Consider the following 19,927-nt stretch of genomic DNA (forward strand, 5'->3'; position numbering starts at 1 on the left):
TCTTCAGCAATAAAGGGCCTGCCGGTTCGCAATTTATAGTTTTTTGCCTTCCGTTTACTTTGAAAATGTATATTCTTATTTAGGTTTTTTCTTATTTTCACCTGGTGATCTGGTCAGTAAGTCTGTTATATTTCAACTTATTTTAACATACCAAACTGTTCAGACAAAAGTAGCAGTTGAAGGGTTGAGACAAACTATTTATCAATGACAGAAGTGCTTAAAATGGCCATCCTTTATTTATGTACACCCTTTATCCCAGCAGGAATAACATGTTGCTTTATTTGTTTAATAAAAATTAGATGGGGTTCGTCTTTAATTAGTCAACTTCATCTAAATTCCTGGTTCATTTAACACTCCCCTTTCCATAGGTGGCCCTTAGACAACCCAGACCACCCGGTAAAAGGAAAAAACAAATGCAGCCACCACATTTAAGGATTAGTAAGTAATATTAGTAAATATATATATATATATATATATATATATATGTTTATTTGTTTTTAAGTTTAGATACGCTTTAAATCCAAAACATTTTATTTTTTTTGCATAGAACCCGTCAGGATTTTTATTGCTGTGTCTCTGATGTTAAGATTCATCCTCTCCATTCGTCCAAGTGACCAAAATCACAGAGGTTGAAGCGAGAAAAAAAAAAAGCGTATTTGTTACTAGAATAGGAACAGAGGGGAAATCTCCCAATTGAGACCATTGTTACAATGACAACAGTCTAAAAACTGGATTTTTGACTTACCGTAAAATCCTTTTCTCTTAAGCTCATTGACAGACGCAGGACTGATATCTTGATATCTGTAGGGTTATACTGCCCCCTACAGGAGTAGGACACTAGGCAGGAAAAAAGTTCTGGCCACACCCATGGGCAGTCCCAGGGTGTATATCCTCTCTCTCCCTGCTATAGGATGTCAGTTATGTAACAAAGCAGTTTCAGAGACTCATAGCAACCCAACTCAAAATAGAGGGGCGGGTACTGCGTCTGTCAATGAGCTTAAGAGAAAAGGATTTTACGGTAAGTCAAAAATCCAGTTTTCTCTGTCGCTCATTGACAGACGCAGGACTGATATCTTGATATCCGTAGGGACATCCCAAAGCAGTGCCATAAATGAGGGGTGGGATAACAGAAATAAAACCCAATCCAGAAGGCCAAAACAGAGCCAACCAGAAGAACAGAGGACTCATCGAAACAAGAAGATGAGACCCAGCTGAAAAAAACAAAACCCTCGAGGTAGACCAAAGGTCCCCTCAAACAGCAGCCTGCAAAACCTTGCGGCCAAAAGAGGCATCCGCCGATGCCAGCACATCTACCTTATAAAATTTAGTAAAGGTATGAACTGACGACCAGGTAGCCGCCTTGCAAACCTGAAGCACCGACGCCTGATGGCGGAAGGCCCAGGAAGCACTAAGAGCCCGAGTAGAGTGCGCCTTAACAGGGAACGGAGGAACCCGACCCTTAATAGAATAAGCCTGCACCACCGTCTGTCTGATCCATCTGGAGATAGTCGCGGCAGACGCAGGCAACCCCTTTCTAGGGCCATCCGTGATCACAAAAAGTGAATCAGCCTTATGAAAAGAGTCAGTAGTAGCCAAGTACACCCTGATCGCCGAACCACATCCAAGGAGTGTAACGCAAACTCCCGAGGATGACTGGGCTTAGGACACAGGGAAGGTAACACAATATCCTCATTCAAGTGAAAGTCGGAAAACACCTTAGGAAGGAAGGATGGATTCGGACGAAGAACCACCTTATCCCTATGAACCACCAGATAGGGGGAACGACAGGACAACGCAGCCAGTTCCGACACCCTGCGTGCAGAAGTGATAGCCACCAAAAAGGCCACCTTCTGGGATAAGGTAAGCAAGGGAATCTCCCTAATATTTTCAAAGGGAGGTTTCTGGAGAACCGACAACACCAAATTAAGATTCCAGGGCGGCAAGGGCGCGCGCACCGGAGGAACCAGGTGCCGCACCCCCTGGATGAAATTCCGCACCAAAGAATGAGCAGCCAGTCGCCTCTGGAAGAAGATCGCCAATGCTGAAACCTGGCCCTTGATAGTGCTCAATGCCAGCTTCCACTCAACCCTTCGTTGCTGGATTGCCAATATCCGAGCCACCGAGTAAGAACGTGGAGGAACCCCGAGGGACTCCACGCGATATAAGACTTCCATGTGCGATGATAGATCTTTCTGGAAGTCGCTTTCCTCGCTTTAATCAGAGTAGGAATAACTGAAACAGACCAACCCCTGTCCTTCAGCACCTGGCTCTCAACAGCCAAGCTGTCAAAGCCAGCGATCGTAAAGCAGGATGGAAGATCAGTCCCTGAGACAGCAGATCCTCCCTGAGAGGAAGTAGCCAAGGAGCGTCCGCGACCAGCCCGACCAAGTCGGCGTACCAGGCCCGACGAGCCCAGTCCAGAGCTACAAGGATGACTTGAATTCCCTCCGCCTCTATCCTGCAAAGAATTTTCGGCAGCAACTTGAGAGGAGGAAAGGCATACAGCAGCTGATACTGCCCCCACGGAGCAACCAGCGCCACGCCCGGAATGTGAACTGCAGAAAGCGCCGGAACAAACCGCTCCGCCCAACGAAGAATGTCGGCCACTTCCACGGCCGCCAGAACACTCTTGGTGCCCCCTTGGTGATTGACATAAGCCACGGCCGTGGCATTTTCCAACTGAATCTGAACCGGGCAGCCCTGAAGATGCTCGGTCCCGTGAACCAGACAAAACCTGATCGCTCTCAGTTCCAACACATTTATTGACAACCTGGATTCTTCCAAGGACCAGAGCCCCTGAGCAGATAGCCTGTCGAGAATCCCTCCCCACCCGGATAGACTGGCATCCGTGGTGACAATCGTCCAATAGATCGGAAGAGAGTACTTCTCCTGACTGAGCATCGGAGACCGAAGTCACCAAACCAGAGATTCCCTGGTCCGCTTGCTCAGCCGGATCCCAGGTAGCCCAGAATCAATATGCCCCGCTGCCGCAACAGCGCCAGAACTGGGGCCAAAACCTTTGTGAAAACCCGGGGAGCAGCGGCGAGACCAAAGGGTAATGCCCCAAATTGATAGTGGTCCTTTTCCACAGCAAAGCGCAGAAACCGCTGGTGTCCTGCGTAAATGGGAACGTGAAGATAGGCATCCTTGTTGTCTATGGACGCCAGAAAATCCCCCTGATGCATGGAGGCTACCACTGTGTGAATGGACTCCACTCCTTGTTGCATCAAGTCCTGCACTGCCCCCAACAGAGCCGTTAGGCGATCCGGGGACAGTCGCATATTGGAAGGGAAGAACCGCGCCGGTGGAATCGATTTAACCTTGATCTTGTATCCTGACCGTATGACCTTGTGAACCCATTTGTCTTGAATCCTGGAGAGCCACGGGTCCGGGAACCGGCGAAGACGCCCCCCCCCACCCCTGATCTGGGGGGGGGGAAGCACCTTCAGGCTGAAGCGGTCTTATCCTCAGGTCTGGAAGGACCGTATTTTTGTTTACCAGACCAGGGTCTCTTGAAACCCCCCAGGGGCTTTGGAGGGCTTCGCCTTGTCGCCCGCCCCGGAGGAGCGAAAAAACTTCTTGTGAGCTGAAAAGGAAGGTCCCTGTCTGCGGCGAGGTTCCTTACCCTTATTAGCCTGTGGTAGAAAGGCGCTCTTGCCCCCAGTGAGATCCTTGATAATCTCATCCAAGGTAGCACCAAACAGGTGATCCTCCTAAAAAGGGAGATCAGTCAAGGCTTTTTTGGAAGCCTGATCCGCCAACCAGCACTTCAACCATAGCATGTGCCGGAGGACCACAGCCGAGATCGACACATGCCCCAGCAATGGAGCAGCATCCAGTGCGGCGTCACAAACAAACTGTAGCCCCTGCACCATTTGCTCCAGCAACTCCGCCACGGCAGGGGGGAGACTTCTCCCCTCCAGGTCATGGCGTAACAGCTTGGCCCATTCCGTCAACGTCTGTGAAACCAGAGCAATGGTAAACAATGGCCTCAAGGCCGACCCTGCCAGGGAGAATATGGAACGGAACACAGATTCCGCCCTACAATCAACTGGATCTCGAAAGGACGGGGAATCCTACAACGGGATAACAGTAGCCTTATTTAGTCTGGAAACCGGCGGATCCACCGAAGGTGGCACTGTCCATTTTTTAAGGAGGACTCTTCAAACGGGTAGCGCCTAGCAATCCGTTTGGGCATCCCAGGGGGTCGTTTTGGACAGACCCACTCCTTCTTAATGATATCGTCAAAGCATTTGGGAAAGGGAAACACCTTCGCCACCCTGGAGGGCTTGCGAGTGCCAAAGGCAACTTCCGTATGAGCTGCATCCGCAGGTGCAACCTCCAGTTTTAGGGTCTCCCGGACAGACACAATAAGTATGTCCCCCAGTGCCTTGTCTTGCGCTATGGCGGAGGTAGAAAGATCATCCTCACTATCAGAGGAGACGGGGCGTGAGACAGCAGCCCCAGAGGAGGAACCCGCAGCAGCAGCGACTGGCTCAGGATCAGAATCTGAGGTATCAGACAAGACAGGGGTAGGCGGGGGTCGCTTTTTAGCCCCCCGTCCCTGACAGGCCACCTCCACCCGGGACACAAATGACTCCAGGACCGCCGAAAGCGCATCAATGGTGAGCGGAGAATCGGAGGGCCCTGCGGCCACCTCGAGGGGATCAGGTGGGGACACATGTGCAGCAGGGTCCATGGCAACACCAGGGGAACCCGTCAGCAAAGTATGAAAAAATTGAAAAAAAAAAAAAAAACTTTTTGTGTCACCCAGCGCTACAGCGCCCCTCAATGAGACAACGTGCCTCGAGACCAGAGAGAGAGAGAGAGACCCCCAAAAGGCTCACCACACGATGCACCAAAGTTCAAAAGGACTGCTCTCAGCATTGTCTACATGACAAGGAAGTCCTGTGGAGCGATCTTCCCGGGTCTAGGGAGGGGCTCCACCCCCTCACACGCCCTCAGTAACTCCCACAGCTGCCCAGCTCTGCAAACAAAACGAGCTGGGTGTACCAAGATGGCCGCCCCCATGAGCCACATGAGGGACTCCAAACAAATGGCGGCCCTGCACGCTGCGGTGGGAAGGGGGGTCCCCACATCCACTAACAGACGATCGACCGGCAGGTTGGCCCTGGGAAGCCAGGGAGGAAGCCCCCCGCACAACAGCCGTCCGCACTCGGGACCCCCCGCCCCTTAGCGGCTTGCATGATTGGCGAGCCACCCCACAAACACAAACACCCCCCCCCGTAGGGGGGAAGGGAGGGGGGAGAGGGACACCACAGGGGGAGGGTGCACAGGGGAACAGAGGGGAACCCAGATTAGTGTGGGTCTGACCGTCCCAGGGAGGGGCCCGGGTCCACCCCAGAGTCAGCCATGAGGAGCAGGGGGGAAGCATTTACTCACCATACCGGAACAGAGCGGGCGCCACTCCAGACAAAACCCCTCACCGCCCAGTGGTGGTGGGGGGGGGGGGTGTCGGCCAAAGGAGATGCTGCGACTTGGCCGTCGACCGGTCGTATGCGACTCGGCGGGACGTTTAACCCGCAGGCCAGTCCCCATCCAGCGGGACTATGTCGCGGCCGACCGAGCGCGGAGCTGGGTCTGCACGCGCTCGTAGGCCGGCTGGGGTGACCACTGGATCTCAACATCCAACCCGTCGCCCAGATCTGGCATAATTGCTTGAAGATCTCACAGGAACAACTGGAGAAAAAAGCTAACTAAAAAAAAGATTTATCTAAAAAAGCTTGCCAGGACCAGAGATCCCAGCAAGGAACTTAGGTCCTTACTCCTGACTAGGCAAAAAAAAAACTGACATCCTATCGCAGGGAGAGAGAGGATATACCCCCTGGGACTGCCCATGGGTGTGGCCAGAACTTTTTTCCTGCCTAGTGTCCTACTCCTGTAGGGGGCAGTATAACCCTACAGATATCAAGATGTCAGTCCTGCGTCTGTCAATGAGCGACAGAGAAAAGTGAATTTTCCTTCTGTTGAAGAATTTTCCCCTTACTTTCGGTTGTGCTTAATCGAATAAAGAGGGTACAGAAAGCCTTACAGGAGATGAAACCATTAACTATTCTTATCAAAAATTATATGGGGCCTCATGCACACTTCAGCTCAAAAGAAGCTACTCCTACAGGCGATTTATTTGTTTTGAGCTTTTACTTTTCTCTGCCTGTTAACTCCTCTCCATGTTAATCTGTGTCCATGCACACTATAGGCATTTTCAGCATTTGGGTTTGGGTTTTTTTTTCTGCCTGCAAACTCATATGCCTGTAAACTCCTGAAAAACTCTATAAAGTGCATGGAAACATAGGCTAACATGAAGGGGAGTTAACAGGCAGAGAAAAATGAAAGCTCAAATGCCTGAAGGAGCAGCTTTAAGCTGCAGTGTGCATGAGGTCAGACAAGTTTTGGCTTTAGACTACTTTAACAGGACTTTAAAAAAGCTCAATTCACCCTAAAATCTTAACCTAACACTAGGTTAAACCTTTAATCCTACTACAAACACTTAAACGTTACTCTTAAAACTAAACTCCAAGAAGATAAAACAGACACCAATATTGCAGTTACGTTTTTATAAAACCATTTAAATTGCTAATTATCTGAATTTATCCTGCCATCAGCCTCCTGTAATCCACTTTAAAACTGATGTTTAGACTGGGAGGTAGGGGCAGTACTATAAGCTAATCAGGTCCTACTGCATGCATAGGTGCTGATAGGAGGAGAGCAGAGGCAACAGGAAGGGGTTAGTAGGCTGGAGGGGTGACCTGAAATCTTTTCTTAAAGTTGTAGGACAGCTGCAATGCAGGTCAAGGATCTGACTGTACTGCCACAAATGCTTGTCTGGATCACCAAACGAAAAGGAGTTATACATTTTTGGGTAGGTAAAAGAGTGTTTATACAGTATATGCAAATAAAATCAGTTACCTGGAGTTCAGTTTTAACTGAACCCTAAAACTCAACCCACTCTTTCTCCTCCTAACCTTAAACCTTAATTGAACACTAACTGAATCCATATAACTTGGTTGACCACAAATAAGCCAGAAAGCAAAATAAAGTGGGCTTGGGGCCTAGACCATGAGAGCTAACCAAAAACCTTTACAACAAACCTTCTCGAGTCTTTGTGAGCTCAACAGAAAAGCTAAAGGGACAAGCCAGCATCTGGGGATGCCTGCTATGTCATACCACTGGCACTTTAGTAACTTTATGTATATGTTATGCATACTATGAGGAAGAAATACATAAACACATAAAACAGTTATTAAGTTTATGTCAAGGAAGTGAGGAAAAATCTCCAACAGTAACACATAGAGAAATCATTTGTTTTACGTAGAGAAGTGGAAAGCTACAACTCCACCAGCTTTTTCTTGCTGTCTGTGTTGGGGGTTATCCCTCACTTCCAATCTAGTGAAACCACTGTAACCAGGATAGTACATGAGATGAAATCTCTCTAACAGAGGTCAACATATCAGTATAAACCCGACAGAGGTTCTAATCTTTCCCTATTTTAGCTAAACTAAAATAAGTAGTAATGCTAGACAAGCACTTTAATCCAGAATACCTTTACAATTTGTACAGCAAGAATCAGCTTCAAACAGCTTGTGAAAAGCCATTTCATATGACAGAGAGCATTTTAGGGCTTCCTGCCCACATTTATCACAGCAGTCAACACAACCCCTGCCAAAAAAGTAGAGGAAGCTCCTGTGACGCCACTAGACCACTAAAAGAATACAGGAAAAATGTAGGTATAGTGTTCTTTGAAGGAGGGTGTTTTAGGGGGTTTACACTTTTACTTTACAATGCTGAAGTTCCACTTTACCCAAAGTCATTAGTTTCCTTTTAGAAAGAAGATAAAATGCTAACAAGAAAGTGCTGGCAAGCTTAGGATATGTCTAAAGCTTGGGCAAATATGTATATGTATGGTATATTCATACATACCTGTTTCTGAAGGAGTGCAACTGGATGAAATCTTGACTGATATGATCCAAGCACATCTATCAGTGGACACATTATAGTGGCCTCCTATTGTGTTGAAAATAGAACATTAGTAGCAAAATTCCACATATATAGCAAAAAGATGTTTGAGGCCTGATTCACACCTTTGTATTGTGTTAGGGTGTAGTAAAATGCATGGTAAACCAAAGTGCATTCATCCAAATGGCAGCTCAAAGCACATCTCCAACAGACCTAAGTTGTAGCACACAACACCACACAGATAAAAAACAGGTGTGTATTGTAATGAAAAAAAAATGGAGGTGTATTCAAGGGTCCATTATAGCGCATCAGTAGCCCACATTAAAGTGTGTTCAATAAAGCACTGCATATCTCTGAATTCAACCCTTGTATATGTAACTAAAAACATTTTTGTTTCTCGTTAAAGTATATGTAAACCCTCTCCTTGTAAACATTTGTTTATGAAGGTATTTATAGTTTTTTTTATAAGTGGCCAGACCTTGTACCTAATACCCAAACCTAGTAGCTCTCCCCCACTTTGTGTCTGTTTGCCCAATGTTGGTATTGTGTATTGTGTCTACTTTGCAGAGCAAAGTAGGACTGGCCAGAAAGGGATTACTTTGATGCAGTTGGCCAGCTTAAATATGTATAGCATTATTTGTGAACCAAAAATCCCTTTTTTATTTGCTAGAAAGAGTATAGCAGTGTGCAGAAGATTCATTCAGAAGTTTAATGTTAACATAAGGTCACACCGCTTTATCACCTGATAGATTATATACATGTACAAGCTATTGGTATCTGAGCACAGGTATATCTTGTTTGTATTTTTATTTAGGGAGTGTAAGGTTGCATCTGTTGCAATTCTCAGGGCCTTGGCAAGAAGTTTATTGCACTAGCTAGAAAATATGATTTCTTACCTTGTCAGTGTTATGGTTACAATACTTATAGAGCAGTACAATTGAAAAACCCAACAAGTCATTAGCAATTCCTCTGGGAAAATCGCTGAGCTGTATTTCTCCATGGCTAAGGTGGTCTCTCACACGTGGACCTTCTTGGTGATTTAGAATATCCCACAGGAATTCCTGGAAGCATACCAGACCAGACATTAAAATGTACATAGGACACACAGTATATTAAAACACTGTTTATAACAGAAGAATTATATTATGCAGTCAATGTGCTTTACAGATGCCCATTCAGAGCGGAGGATGCTTTATTTGCCCCAATACAGACTTGTATAAAGTACTCGAAATTTCTACTTGAGTAAAAGTACAAGTGCTCGATCAAAAAGTGACTTGAGTAGAAGTGGAAGTGCTCGCAGAAAAAGTTACTTAAGTAGAAGTACTAAAGTATTCAACATTTTTTTTACTTAAGTATTGCAAGTAGTTTTTTCAAAAAATTTGCTACTTAAGTACTAAAAGTAAAAAGTACCAGTAGTTTTGAAAAAAAAATTCTACTCAAGTACTGAAAGTAGAAGTAGAAGTACTGTGTTATGTAGTTATTAAAGAAAGAAGTCAAAAGTTTGAACTTCATATTGTTTTTTATTATTTCAAATGATTTATTCAAATGATTAACCTGTGTTTGTTAGTAGTTTCTTGATGCACTTTAAGCGCTGTAGCACCATTTATTTGTTTGTTTCATATTTTCTTTTTATTGGAAAGATTTGGTATAGCAGCTTTTATTATACACAGCCTTTATTTTTGTATGCGCTGATTTACAAATGACATTATACACATTTTTTTGAGCTTTATGCAACCTGCCATCTACTGTTCTGGCAGTGGTAATTTTTTTTAAAGTAACGAGTAACTATGCAGCCCAAAAAAAAAATATCGGAGTAGAAGTATCGAAATCATCGAAAAAATGTAGTGAAGTAAAAGTAGAAGTAGGAGAAAAAAATTCTACTCTAGGAAAGTACAGATACCGCATTTCGGTACTTAAGTACAGTACTTAAGTAGTTCTACTTCGTTACTATACATCTCTGCCCCAATATGATAGCGTTGATGGTGGAATGGCCAGTTTCTTATCACCTGCACTTGCATAGTTGAAAGGTCATCTTCTTTAAAAAAAGACCTGAACTGTGAAAGCTGTGACCAAAAGACAAGCAGAGGGCAAAAGTCTAGCCACAGGTATTGCCTGTAGGATCCCAGCAGCTGCTCTTTTCCTAGATACTAACATACCATGCCTTGTTCTGCACTGTGTCTCTGTATAGAAGTGCCCATCTTGGTAGAGGCAGGACTTTGCTTCCCATAATTCTGATAATTGGGGGGGGGGGGGGCAGGATGCAGAGAGAAAGGTGTAGGAAACGTAGATCTGCAGAATGGGTGCTGTTAAAGTGGGGGGATGCACACAGTGCAGGTACTCAGAGGCAGATTTCTTTCTGGCAAGCAGCATCGTAGCAAAATGACCAAATCCTTCTCCAATCTTCTCTTCAATAAAACTAGCAGTAATAGCCAATGGGGGGGGGGGGGGGGGGCAGGTGTCCTAGGCACAATAGTATGCCAGAAGTGCACTAATATTTTTCAGGAGGAATTGGGCACAATTAACATTTCTTGATTTTTCCTATAACATAGTAAAATATATGCACTAACAAGAGCTAACACTTATTAAGATTCATACAAAAATGCATTTAAGTGTATGGTCAGCCAAAAGTGTTTATACTTTTAAATTGAGTAAAAAAGGATGGCAAGGTGCAACAGGGGCTCAGATAGATAAAAAGTTTACTGGGGTTTTAGCCTCTCCCTACTCTACTAAGCCAAAACAAAATTTCAGTCTGCCTTGCTGTTCGTGATTTTTGCTCCCTTACTTTCTAGTGCACAGTGACAGTACCTCTTACAGGGGTTAACATTACAGGGGTTTTAACCCTTTCCCCACTATCCAAAATACAAAGTGTTGGCTGGAAAAATAACTCAAAACATGTGCATAGATGTTAAATAGTTCTATTTGGTGCACTGTGGATTACTTATAATAGTGTAAAGTGCAAACACATGTTGTAACCCATACCAATCAATATAATTTTGGCACATTCAGATTTCTGTGATCCTATTTTCAGTTAATACTTACATAAACGATTCTACAACTAAAGGCTTGTACATACTATAAGAAAATGGGGGCGAATATTTCAGTTGGAGGAACTTTCGTACAGTTTTTGTATAGTGTGTATACAACTTTCTATAGCCGATTCCGACCTTCTGAACCAAAATTTCCGAAGGGACAAGCTTTAAAAATGTTCTCGTACGAGAACAGAACGAACAATTTTTGTTTAATGTGTACCGTTTTCAATAGATTTTCGCACAAGAAACAAATCAGAAACGAAAGACAGCGCATGATCAGAAACAAACAACAACAAAAAAAGGCCTTTGTCGTACGAGAATTTTCGTACAAATTTTTCTTTATCGGATACGATTTACTGTGAAACAACGAGGAAAATCTGACAATCGTTCACCCGATTTTCTAATAGTGTGTACCCCAATTACAGGTCATTGTAAAACTAAACAAAAATAAGAAGCTTTTGAATTGATCTGATTTATTTTTTAATGTATTTATTTATTTTACACAAGGGAATAATCCCAGGCAACAATTGAAAGCATTCAGTAACCAACTAAAGCTATTCAGTAAATACAGCAACTATGCTGAAGTTTGTAAGATTACCTTATGTGTTCTGTAAATTCCAATGTGTTATACAATCTGCTGTATAATGCAGAGCTGTTGGATAAGGACTGTGCAGGCTTTGCTTATCCACCCCTATTTCCTCCCTAGACTGTTCATGTCTAAGCAGCAAAGAATGTGGTTAGGGGGCAGTCAAACAAAACGGAATTTTTGTAAAATCTTACCTGTAAAATTCCTTTCTCTGAGTCCTCCGACAGTCGCCGCCTCTTCATATTCGTCACATATGGGGTATTAGACTTTGCTCCGAAGGAGTAGCTAGGCAACAGAATATGTTAACAATAAAGCTTTTAACATATCCCACCCTCAAGGGGTGGTCCCCTCAGTCAATACCCTCCTACTTCCTGCAACCGTATCTCAGTTTTAGTGGAATAGCAGTAGAGTATACAACCAAACCCCAAAAGAGGGGCGGGGGCGGCGACTGTCGGAGGACTCAGAGAAAGGAATTTTACAGGTAAGATTTTACAAAAATTCAGTTTTCTCTTACGTCCTCCGACAGTCGCCGCCTCTTCATATTCGTCACATATGGGGACGTCCCAAAGCAGTGCAAACATGAGGGGTGGGAAACGCATCCGCGCCGAAAAGGCAACGCAGTCTCCGCATCAAAGAAAGGAACCTTACCAAAGGAAGGAAACCAGCTGGGCAACAGCAAAAAACAAGTGCTCAACAGGAGCAACAACCCAGGAGAAGACAAAAAACCAGGGGATACAAAAAAACTATCCCAACAGCCAGGAGTCCCCAACAAGGGACCCTATGGAACAGCCGCACTAAGAACCTTGCGGCCAAAGGAAGCATCCGCCGATGCCTGAACATCTACTTTGTAGAATTTTGTGAAAGTGTGCACGGTCGACCAGGTCGCCGCCTTACACACCTGGGCTACAGAAGCCCCATGACGACAGGCCCAAGACGTACTCAAAGATCTAGTAGAGTGCGCCTTCACAGGGACAGGAGGAGCCTTACCCTGCAAAGCATAGGCCTGTTCAATGGTCTGCCTGATCCATTTGGCGATGGTAGAGGCCGAAGCCGCCATGCCCTTCCGAGGACCCTCTGGAAGAACAAACAAGGAGTCAGGCTTACGAAAAGACTCAGTCGATTTAAGGTAAACCCTTATCGCCCGAACAACATCCAGAGAATGCAATCTCACCTCCTTTGGATGTTTAGGCTTCGCGCACAGCGAAGGCAAGACAATATCCTCATTAAGATGGAATTCCGAAACTCGTTTCGGAAGAAAAGAAGGATTAGGTCGCAAGACCACCTTATCCAAATGAATAACCAGGTACGGAGACTTGCAGGACAAAGCCGCCAGCTCCGACACTCTGCGAGCCGAAGTGATCGCCACCAAAAAGGCGACCTTTTTGGACAACATAGACAACGAGATCTCCCTGATCTGTTCAAAAGGAGCACGTTGTAACACAGATAGAACGAGATTCAAGTCCCAAGGGGGCAAAGGATCCCTCCTAGGAGGAACCAGATGCCGCACACCCTGAATAAAAGTGCCAACCAAGGAGTTGGAAGCCACGGGACGTTGAAACAGAACGGCCAGCGCAGACACCTGACCCTTTATCGTAGCCAGCGCCAAACGCTGATCAACACCCGTCTGAAGAAAAGACAGCACACGGGAAACCGAGTACGTGCGGGGTGAAAACCCCCTGGACTCACACCAGGCAAAATAGGCCTTCCAAGTACGGTAATAAACCTTCCCCGAGGAAGACTTCCTCGCGTTGATCAAAGTATGAACGACCTCTGGAGAGAGACCCTTCTCCTTCAGGACCTCTGTCTCAACAGCCAGGCCGTCAAAGCCAGCGACTGTAAAGCAGGATGGTAAATCGGTCCCTGAGACAGTAGATCGTCTCGAAGAGGTAGACGCCAAGGGGCGTCGACCGCCAGATTCACGAGGTCTGCGTACCAGGACCGGCGAGGGCAGTCCGGTGCCACAAGAATCACCGTGCTGCGTTCCGAGTGTAACCTGCGAAGGAACCTGGACAGCAACTGAATCGGTGGGAACGCGTACATCAGCCTGTACTGATGCCACGGGGCCACTAACGCGTCCGACGCGTCTGCCCGAGGGTTGCGCGTCCTTGCCACGAACCTTCTCACCTTGTTGTTGAGACGAGATGCGAACAGGTCCACATCTGGAAGACCCCACTTCGCGCACAACATCTGGAAGACAGCCGGGTGAAGAGACCATTCCCCCTGATCCAGGGTCTGGCGACTCAGATAGTCCGCCTGCCAGTTCTCCACCCCCGGAATGTGAACTGCCGTTATCGCCGGGACATGAGTCTCGGCCCAAGACAGAATGTCGGCCACTTCTCGAGCCGCCCGGGCACTCCTGGTGCCCCCTTGGTGGTTGATGTAGGCCACCGCCGTGGCATTGTCCGTCTGCACCCGAACCGGGCAGCCCTGCAGCCGGTCCGTCCAGCGATGAAGACAGAGATTTATCGCACGCAATTCCAGAATGTTGATCGGAAGGGAAGACTCTCCCTCCGACCAAGTCCCCTGGGCAGACAGAACGCCCAGAACACCACCCCAGCCCGACAGGCTGGCATCCGTGGTGATCACCGTCCACGAGATAGGACGAAACGACTTGCCCCCGGACACCATCGGGGACTGGAGCCACCACAGAAGGTCTCTTCTGGTGCGATGACTCAACGAGATCTGAAGATCCAGAGATTGAGGTCGCCCGTCCCACTTGGACAGGATCTCCGCTTGGAGACCCTGCGTGTGAAACTGGGCGAAGGGAATCGCCTCGAAGGCCGAGACCATCAATCCCAGACATCTCATGCACGTCCTTAAAGACGAGTGCGGAACGTCCCTGAGGGACCTGACTTCCTCCTGAAGAGTTCTGAGTTTGTCTTCCGGCAGGAAGACCTTCGCTTGTACCGAGTCCAGAATCATTCCCAGGTAGGGAAGACGAACCGACGGACTCAGCGTCGACTTTGGAAAATTTATCGTCCAACCAAACTCCTGTAGAGTTTGCATCGTGACAGACAGGTCCTCCTCCAGACCCTGGCTGGTCGCAGACCGAACCAGGATGTCGTCTAGATATCTCAGGACAGAAATGCCCTGGGCCCTCAACAATGCCAGAACCGGTGCAAGCACCTTGGTGAAGACCCGCGGAGCCGAGGCGAGACCAAAAGGCAACGCCACAAACTGGTAGTGATCCTCCGCAATGGCGAATCGAAGGTACCTCTGGTGACCTTCGAAAATGGGGATGTGAAGGTACGCATCCTTCAAATCGATGGAGGCCATGAATTCCCCCGGAACCAGGGCAGCCACCACCGACCGCAGGGATTCCATGCGGAACTTGCGAACCCGCACAGAGCGGTTCAGAGCCTTCAAGTCCAGAATTGGACGAACCTTGCCCTCCTTCCTGGGCACGGTGAACAGATTGGAATAAAACCCCCGAAATCTGTCCCGATGAGGCACCGGAACCACCACTCCCTGAGCCCTCAGGGCCCGCACCGCCAGGTGCAGGTCCCGCAAACGCTCTGGAGACAGTTGAAGATTTGAGGGAAAAAATCTGCTCTCCGGCCGAGAGAGAAACTCGATCTTGTAACCAGATCGAACGATTTCCTGAACCCATCTGTCCCGCACACGGGCCAACCAGGGCTGAAGAAAACCGAGCAAGCGTCCCCCCACCCCAAAACTGGGTGAGGGCGCCCCTTCAGGCCGCACTGTTATGGGCTGCAGATCCGGATTGGCCGGACTTCTGTTTACCAGACCAGGGCTTCTTCTGAGAGCCTTGACCTTTGAACGGCTTGCCCTTGTAGTGCGGCCGAAAGGCACGAAAGGACCCCTGAGGGGGCCGAAAATTAGCATGCTTCTTCCCAGAAGCCCCCTTAGCTTTGGGGAAATGGGGCAAGAGAGTGCTCTTACCCCCGGTGATCCCCTTAATCAACACATCCAGGGACTCCCCAAAAAGGCGAGACCCATCATAAGGCAGATTGGCTAAGGTCTTACGTGAAGACTGGTCCACCGACCAACATTTTAACCAAATCAGGCGGCGAGACAACACCGCCACACTGTGCACACGTGCAGCCAACGGAACCAGGTCCAGGTCCGCATCACACAGATACATGACACCCTGGTGGATTTGATCCACCATATCCAGGGTCGCCGGTGAGGCCGAATCGGCCACTAGGACGCGCCTAAGCATCTGCGTCCAACTTGCGATCGCCTGGGCCGCCATGAGAGAAGCAAACAGAGCCTTAAGCATAGAACCCGTAACAGAATAAGTATGACGGGTAAGAGACTCCAGTCTCCTATCCGTGGCGTCACGGAACACAGGGGAATCCTCTGCAGGAATCACAGTGGCTTTGTTTAAAACCGCAATTGCGTGATCCACTGGGGGTGGCACACACCACCTTTCATCAGTGGAAGGTGAAAAAGGATAACGCAGCTTGAATCTACTTGGTACAGCAAAAGGTTTGCGTAGATTGCGCCATTGTTCCTTAACAGCGCGCTGAAAATCATCATTGCAGGGAAAAACCTGCGGCGTCCTGCGTTTTCTCTGCGTCCCATAAGCCGCCAAGGCGGCGGGGGGACACACCCCATCCTGCAAACGCAGCGTTTGCTTTATGGAAGCAATCAACTCATCCATGATTGCAAGCTCTTCAGGCGAGCCAGGGGGAGAATTATCAATCCCCTCAACATCAGCCTCCACCTCAGACCCTATTAGATCAAGAGAGGAGCGGGACCCCGATAAGGAGGCCCCTGCCATAACAGCCCTATCACCCTCACCCTCAGAATCAGAGGAAAGAGCAACTCTGGGCCTTTTAGTAGATTGAGCAGCCACCAGCATCTGCACCTGAGCAGCAAGGCCAGCCACAATAGTGGCCAAATCCCCCCCTGGGGGGGAGACAGCGGTCCCCTGGCTTTCCACCAAGGCTGTAGGAAATTTTCCCTCCTGAGAATCCATTGCCCCTGTAATGCCAGACAACAAAGGGATAACTGCCCCTTTTAAGCAAGCGAGGCAAGCGCAGCCCACCGCACCACACTCAGCACAATAAGACCCCCATAGGGAATATGCAAACTGAACACAGGCAATGGATAGCAAGAACAGAAGGGTAAAACCTGAGGAGACCCTCGCCGCTGCTGCTGCCTCGATCGGTGTTCCAGGAAAGAGGAAGTGATGCTGCCAGGGCGCTCTATGTAAGCCTATGGAGGCTACAAGAAAATGGCCGCCATGCATGTAAAACATGTGGCCGGAGCGGGAGTAGGCAAAATGGCGCCGTTTGGCGCCGAAACCGCCGCTCCACAGTGCAGTAAAAAACACACATTACATTCCAGTATCAGAATACATGTCAGATCGCCGCAGCGATCGCTGTACAGTGCCCAAACATGCCAAAAAACATGCCCCACAGCACACAGCTTCACACACTGATCAGCCTGACACAGACAGTGTCACACATCTCCCCCCCCCCCCCTTGCAGCCCACAGCATGCAGCCGAGAGATAGGGAGACAAGCAGTGTGATTAAAGGCAGGTTACACAGTCCCAGACTGACACCCCCCCAGACAGACAGGTCCCCACATAAATACACTTACCTCACATGGCGTGGGGAACCCGCACAGGCGAACAAGCCGCTGCACATGAGGCAGGGAGAGTCGCATTCAAGACGCACAAAATGGGGGTTAAGAAACCGCACAGCGTCCAGTGAGGTAGCCACCTCACCAATCATCCCTGCACCGAACAGGGATGGGTCGTTCACTGTGCCAGGAGCGTTACCTGGCTGAACGCTCGAAGGCAGACTGGGAAGCCACTGACCCACGACCTGCGACCAGGGGGATCAGCCCGAGACCCAGTCTGCATGATCCTCTTCGTCCGAAGAACTAACTAATGCTGACAAAAATAACAGCTAAGTAAAGGTAGAGAGAAAACTCAAACAAAATTTTAAAAAAGAAGAAAGAGTCTGGGGCAGAAAGCCCCAGCACAGAAAAAGCCAGCCACTCCTGACAAGCTAGACATTAAAACTGAGATATGGTTGCAGGAAGTAGGAGGGTATTGACTGAGGGGACCACCCCTTGAGGGTGGGATATGTTAAAAGCTTTATTGTTAACATATTCTGTTGCCTAGCTACTCCTTCGGAGCAAAGTCTAATACCCCATATGTGACGAATATGAAGAGGCGGCGACTGTCGGAGGACGTAAGAGAAACTTAAATTCCCAAACTGACAGCCAGTGGTGTCCCTAATGCCCAAATACCATACCCTTGCAGCAGCTGGCATCTCTCTTTGCTGGCTTATCAAAATGTTAGAAGCCAAAACCGAGGAAAGATCACCCTAGGCTCCCTTAGGAGAAGATTTGCTATAGGACAGGATAGAAGGGCCGGGGGGGGGGGGGGGTGATTGTGCTAGGATGGGAAATTTGGAGGGGGGTGGGGGATTTGTGCTGGGAGGGGGAATATGTTGAGAGGAGGGAGGATTTGTGCTAGTAGATGAGATTTGTGGCAGGAAAGGTCATGTGCTAGGAGGGGAAATTTGAGGGGTAGAGGATTTGTGCTGGGGGGATAAGGGGGTGGTGATTGGTGCTGGGAGGGAGGATTGGAGCTGGGATTCTTGCTCAATCTTAACCCTGGGAGCTAGGTGACCTTGTCCCAGCAATGCTTCCTGAACATGCTGCCGTGTTACTTTCTCTCTCTGCTTCTACCAATCATGTTCACATATCAATGGCGGTTTTGAAACATATTGGGTGTTGTGAGAAAGGCAACAAGGATGGTGTTCCTGCATGAACAGTAAGTGTACCAGATTTATCAGATGATAATCACCAGGGAGTAGGTTTGAACAGGTGCAGTAAAACAATGTTTGGATGAAATACTAATGAAGGTAGGCAATGTTCCCTATACAACTATCCAAAGATAACATTTTAATTTCTGACTTTAAACAGATATTTTAAAGTAATTTATTATCCAGATACTGGCAACACAATTTAGCCGTGAACACTGAGCAGACTTTTTCACTCATTGCTTATTATAAGCAGACACAAATATTTTAATTACCATTGCTGGTTCTCCCAGTGCATTAGGCACTTTGTTGTCAGATGAATTATTCAAATGTTTTGCCAAAATCTACAGAACAAAGCAAAATGATGCAATCACCATACAGGAAAAAATTTGTAATGAAAGCTCCCTAGATTAGCGAATCACACAGTTTTCTGGGAACGTAATGAACATTAAACTCTGTGTGAACTTTATCCTACGAAAGCCTAAGTATAGCTAAAACTATAGAGAAAAATCAGCACAAGGGACATAACTTACAGTTAGTATGAGGTGTCCCTTGTCTTGATTCTTATGCTTTCAGTAGAAATCTGCATCTGATAAATGTATCAAAAATTGGCTTTAAAAATGACTGTACCCTCAATCCTTAACTCAAAATTTAAAATCAATTAAAATAAGATCTCATTTGTCACAACCCCTAGAAAGAACCAATGTGTGGAAACATAAATTCAACAATAATGGTGCAAAATACCTTCAAAATAGCATAAACCATTTAAAAGCATCCAGCTGATAAAGTAACACTCAACATAGTAATCTATGCAGGGCAATGTTATACAGTATACAGTTTATCAAGAACAGAACGGCCATTCATTGGTTCCTATCCAGGTAGAAGTATAAAACATCACTGTAAATATTACAAATTAAAAATTATTACTCCAACTAGAATATAAGCAGCAAAATTATTTTCTCTTAAAAAGGCAACAATATCCTACAGACAAGAAGCACATATCTCAGCCCAACTAATAAATAAAAAAAAAAAAAAAAAAAAAAACCTCACTGTGTGTACCAGGCTTTAGTTTACTTTTAAACTTTTTCCTTTATTTTCACTTGGTGATCCAGCTAGTAAGTCTTATTTTTCAGCTTCCTTTAACAAACTGAACTGTTCATTCAATGTAGCAGTTAGGGGGTTGAGGCCAACCATTTACTATTGATAGAGGTGGTTACATAGGGCATATTTTATTCATTTGTGTAAACCCTTTATCCCAAAAGGAAAAAAACTGTTGTAAATTCTTAAAAAGAATTACCGTATATACTCGAGTATAAGCCGACCCGTACATAAGCCGAGGCACCTAATTTTACCACAAAAAAGTGGGAAAACTTATTGACTCGAATATAAGCCTAGGGTGGGAAATGCAGCAGCTACTTGACCCAACTGGACCACCACGAGACACAAAACAGGGGCTGCGGGCATGGTACAGGAGATGCAGGGCTGTGGGCATGGTACAGGGGATGGTTCAGGCATGGCACAGGAGATGGTTCAGGCATGGCACAGGAGATGGTTCATGCATGACACAGGAGATGGTACAGGCATGGCACAG

The 19,927-nt window shown here is 47.0% G+C and overlaps 1 protein-coding gene across 1 annotated transcript in view; it reads right to left on the minus strand.

Moving 5' to 3' along the window:
• The window catches only part of ERMARD (ER membrane associated RNA degradation), a gene marked incomplete at its 5' end in the record, with an annotated part of 171,103 nt that overhangs the window by 54,851 nt on the left and 96,325 nt on the right, over positions 1 to 19,927 (minus strand). Inside the window, 3 exons of the mRNA XM_082251714.1 lie at positions 7,939 to 8,022; positions 8,871 to 9,035; positions 18,612 to 18,680. Coding sequence (XP_082107840.1) covers positions 7,939 to 8,022; positions 8,871 to 9,035; positions 18,612 to 18,680 — 318 coding nt within the window. The remainder of the gene's footprint in view (positions 1 to 7,938; positions 8,023 to 8,870; positions 9,036 to 18,611; positions 18,681 to 19,927) is intronic.

This window comes from Pelophylax lessonae (assembly GCF_965119305.1).
Source record: "Pelophylax lessonae genome assembly, chromosome: 3".
Lineage (NCBI taxonomy): Eukaryota > Metazoa > Chordata > Amphibia > Anura > Ranidae > Pelophylax > Pelophylax lessonae.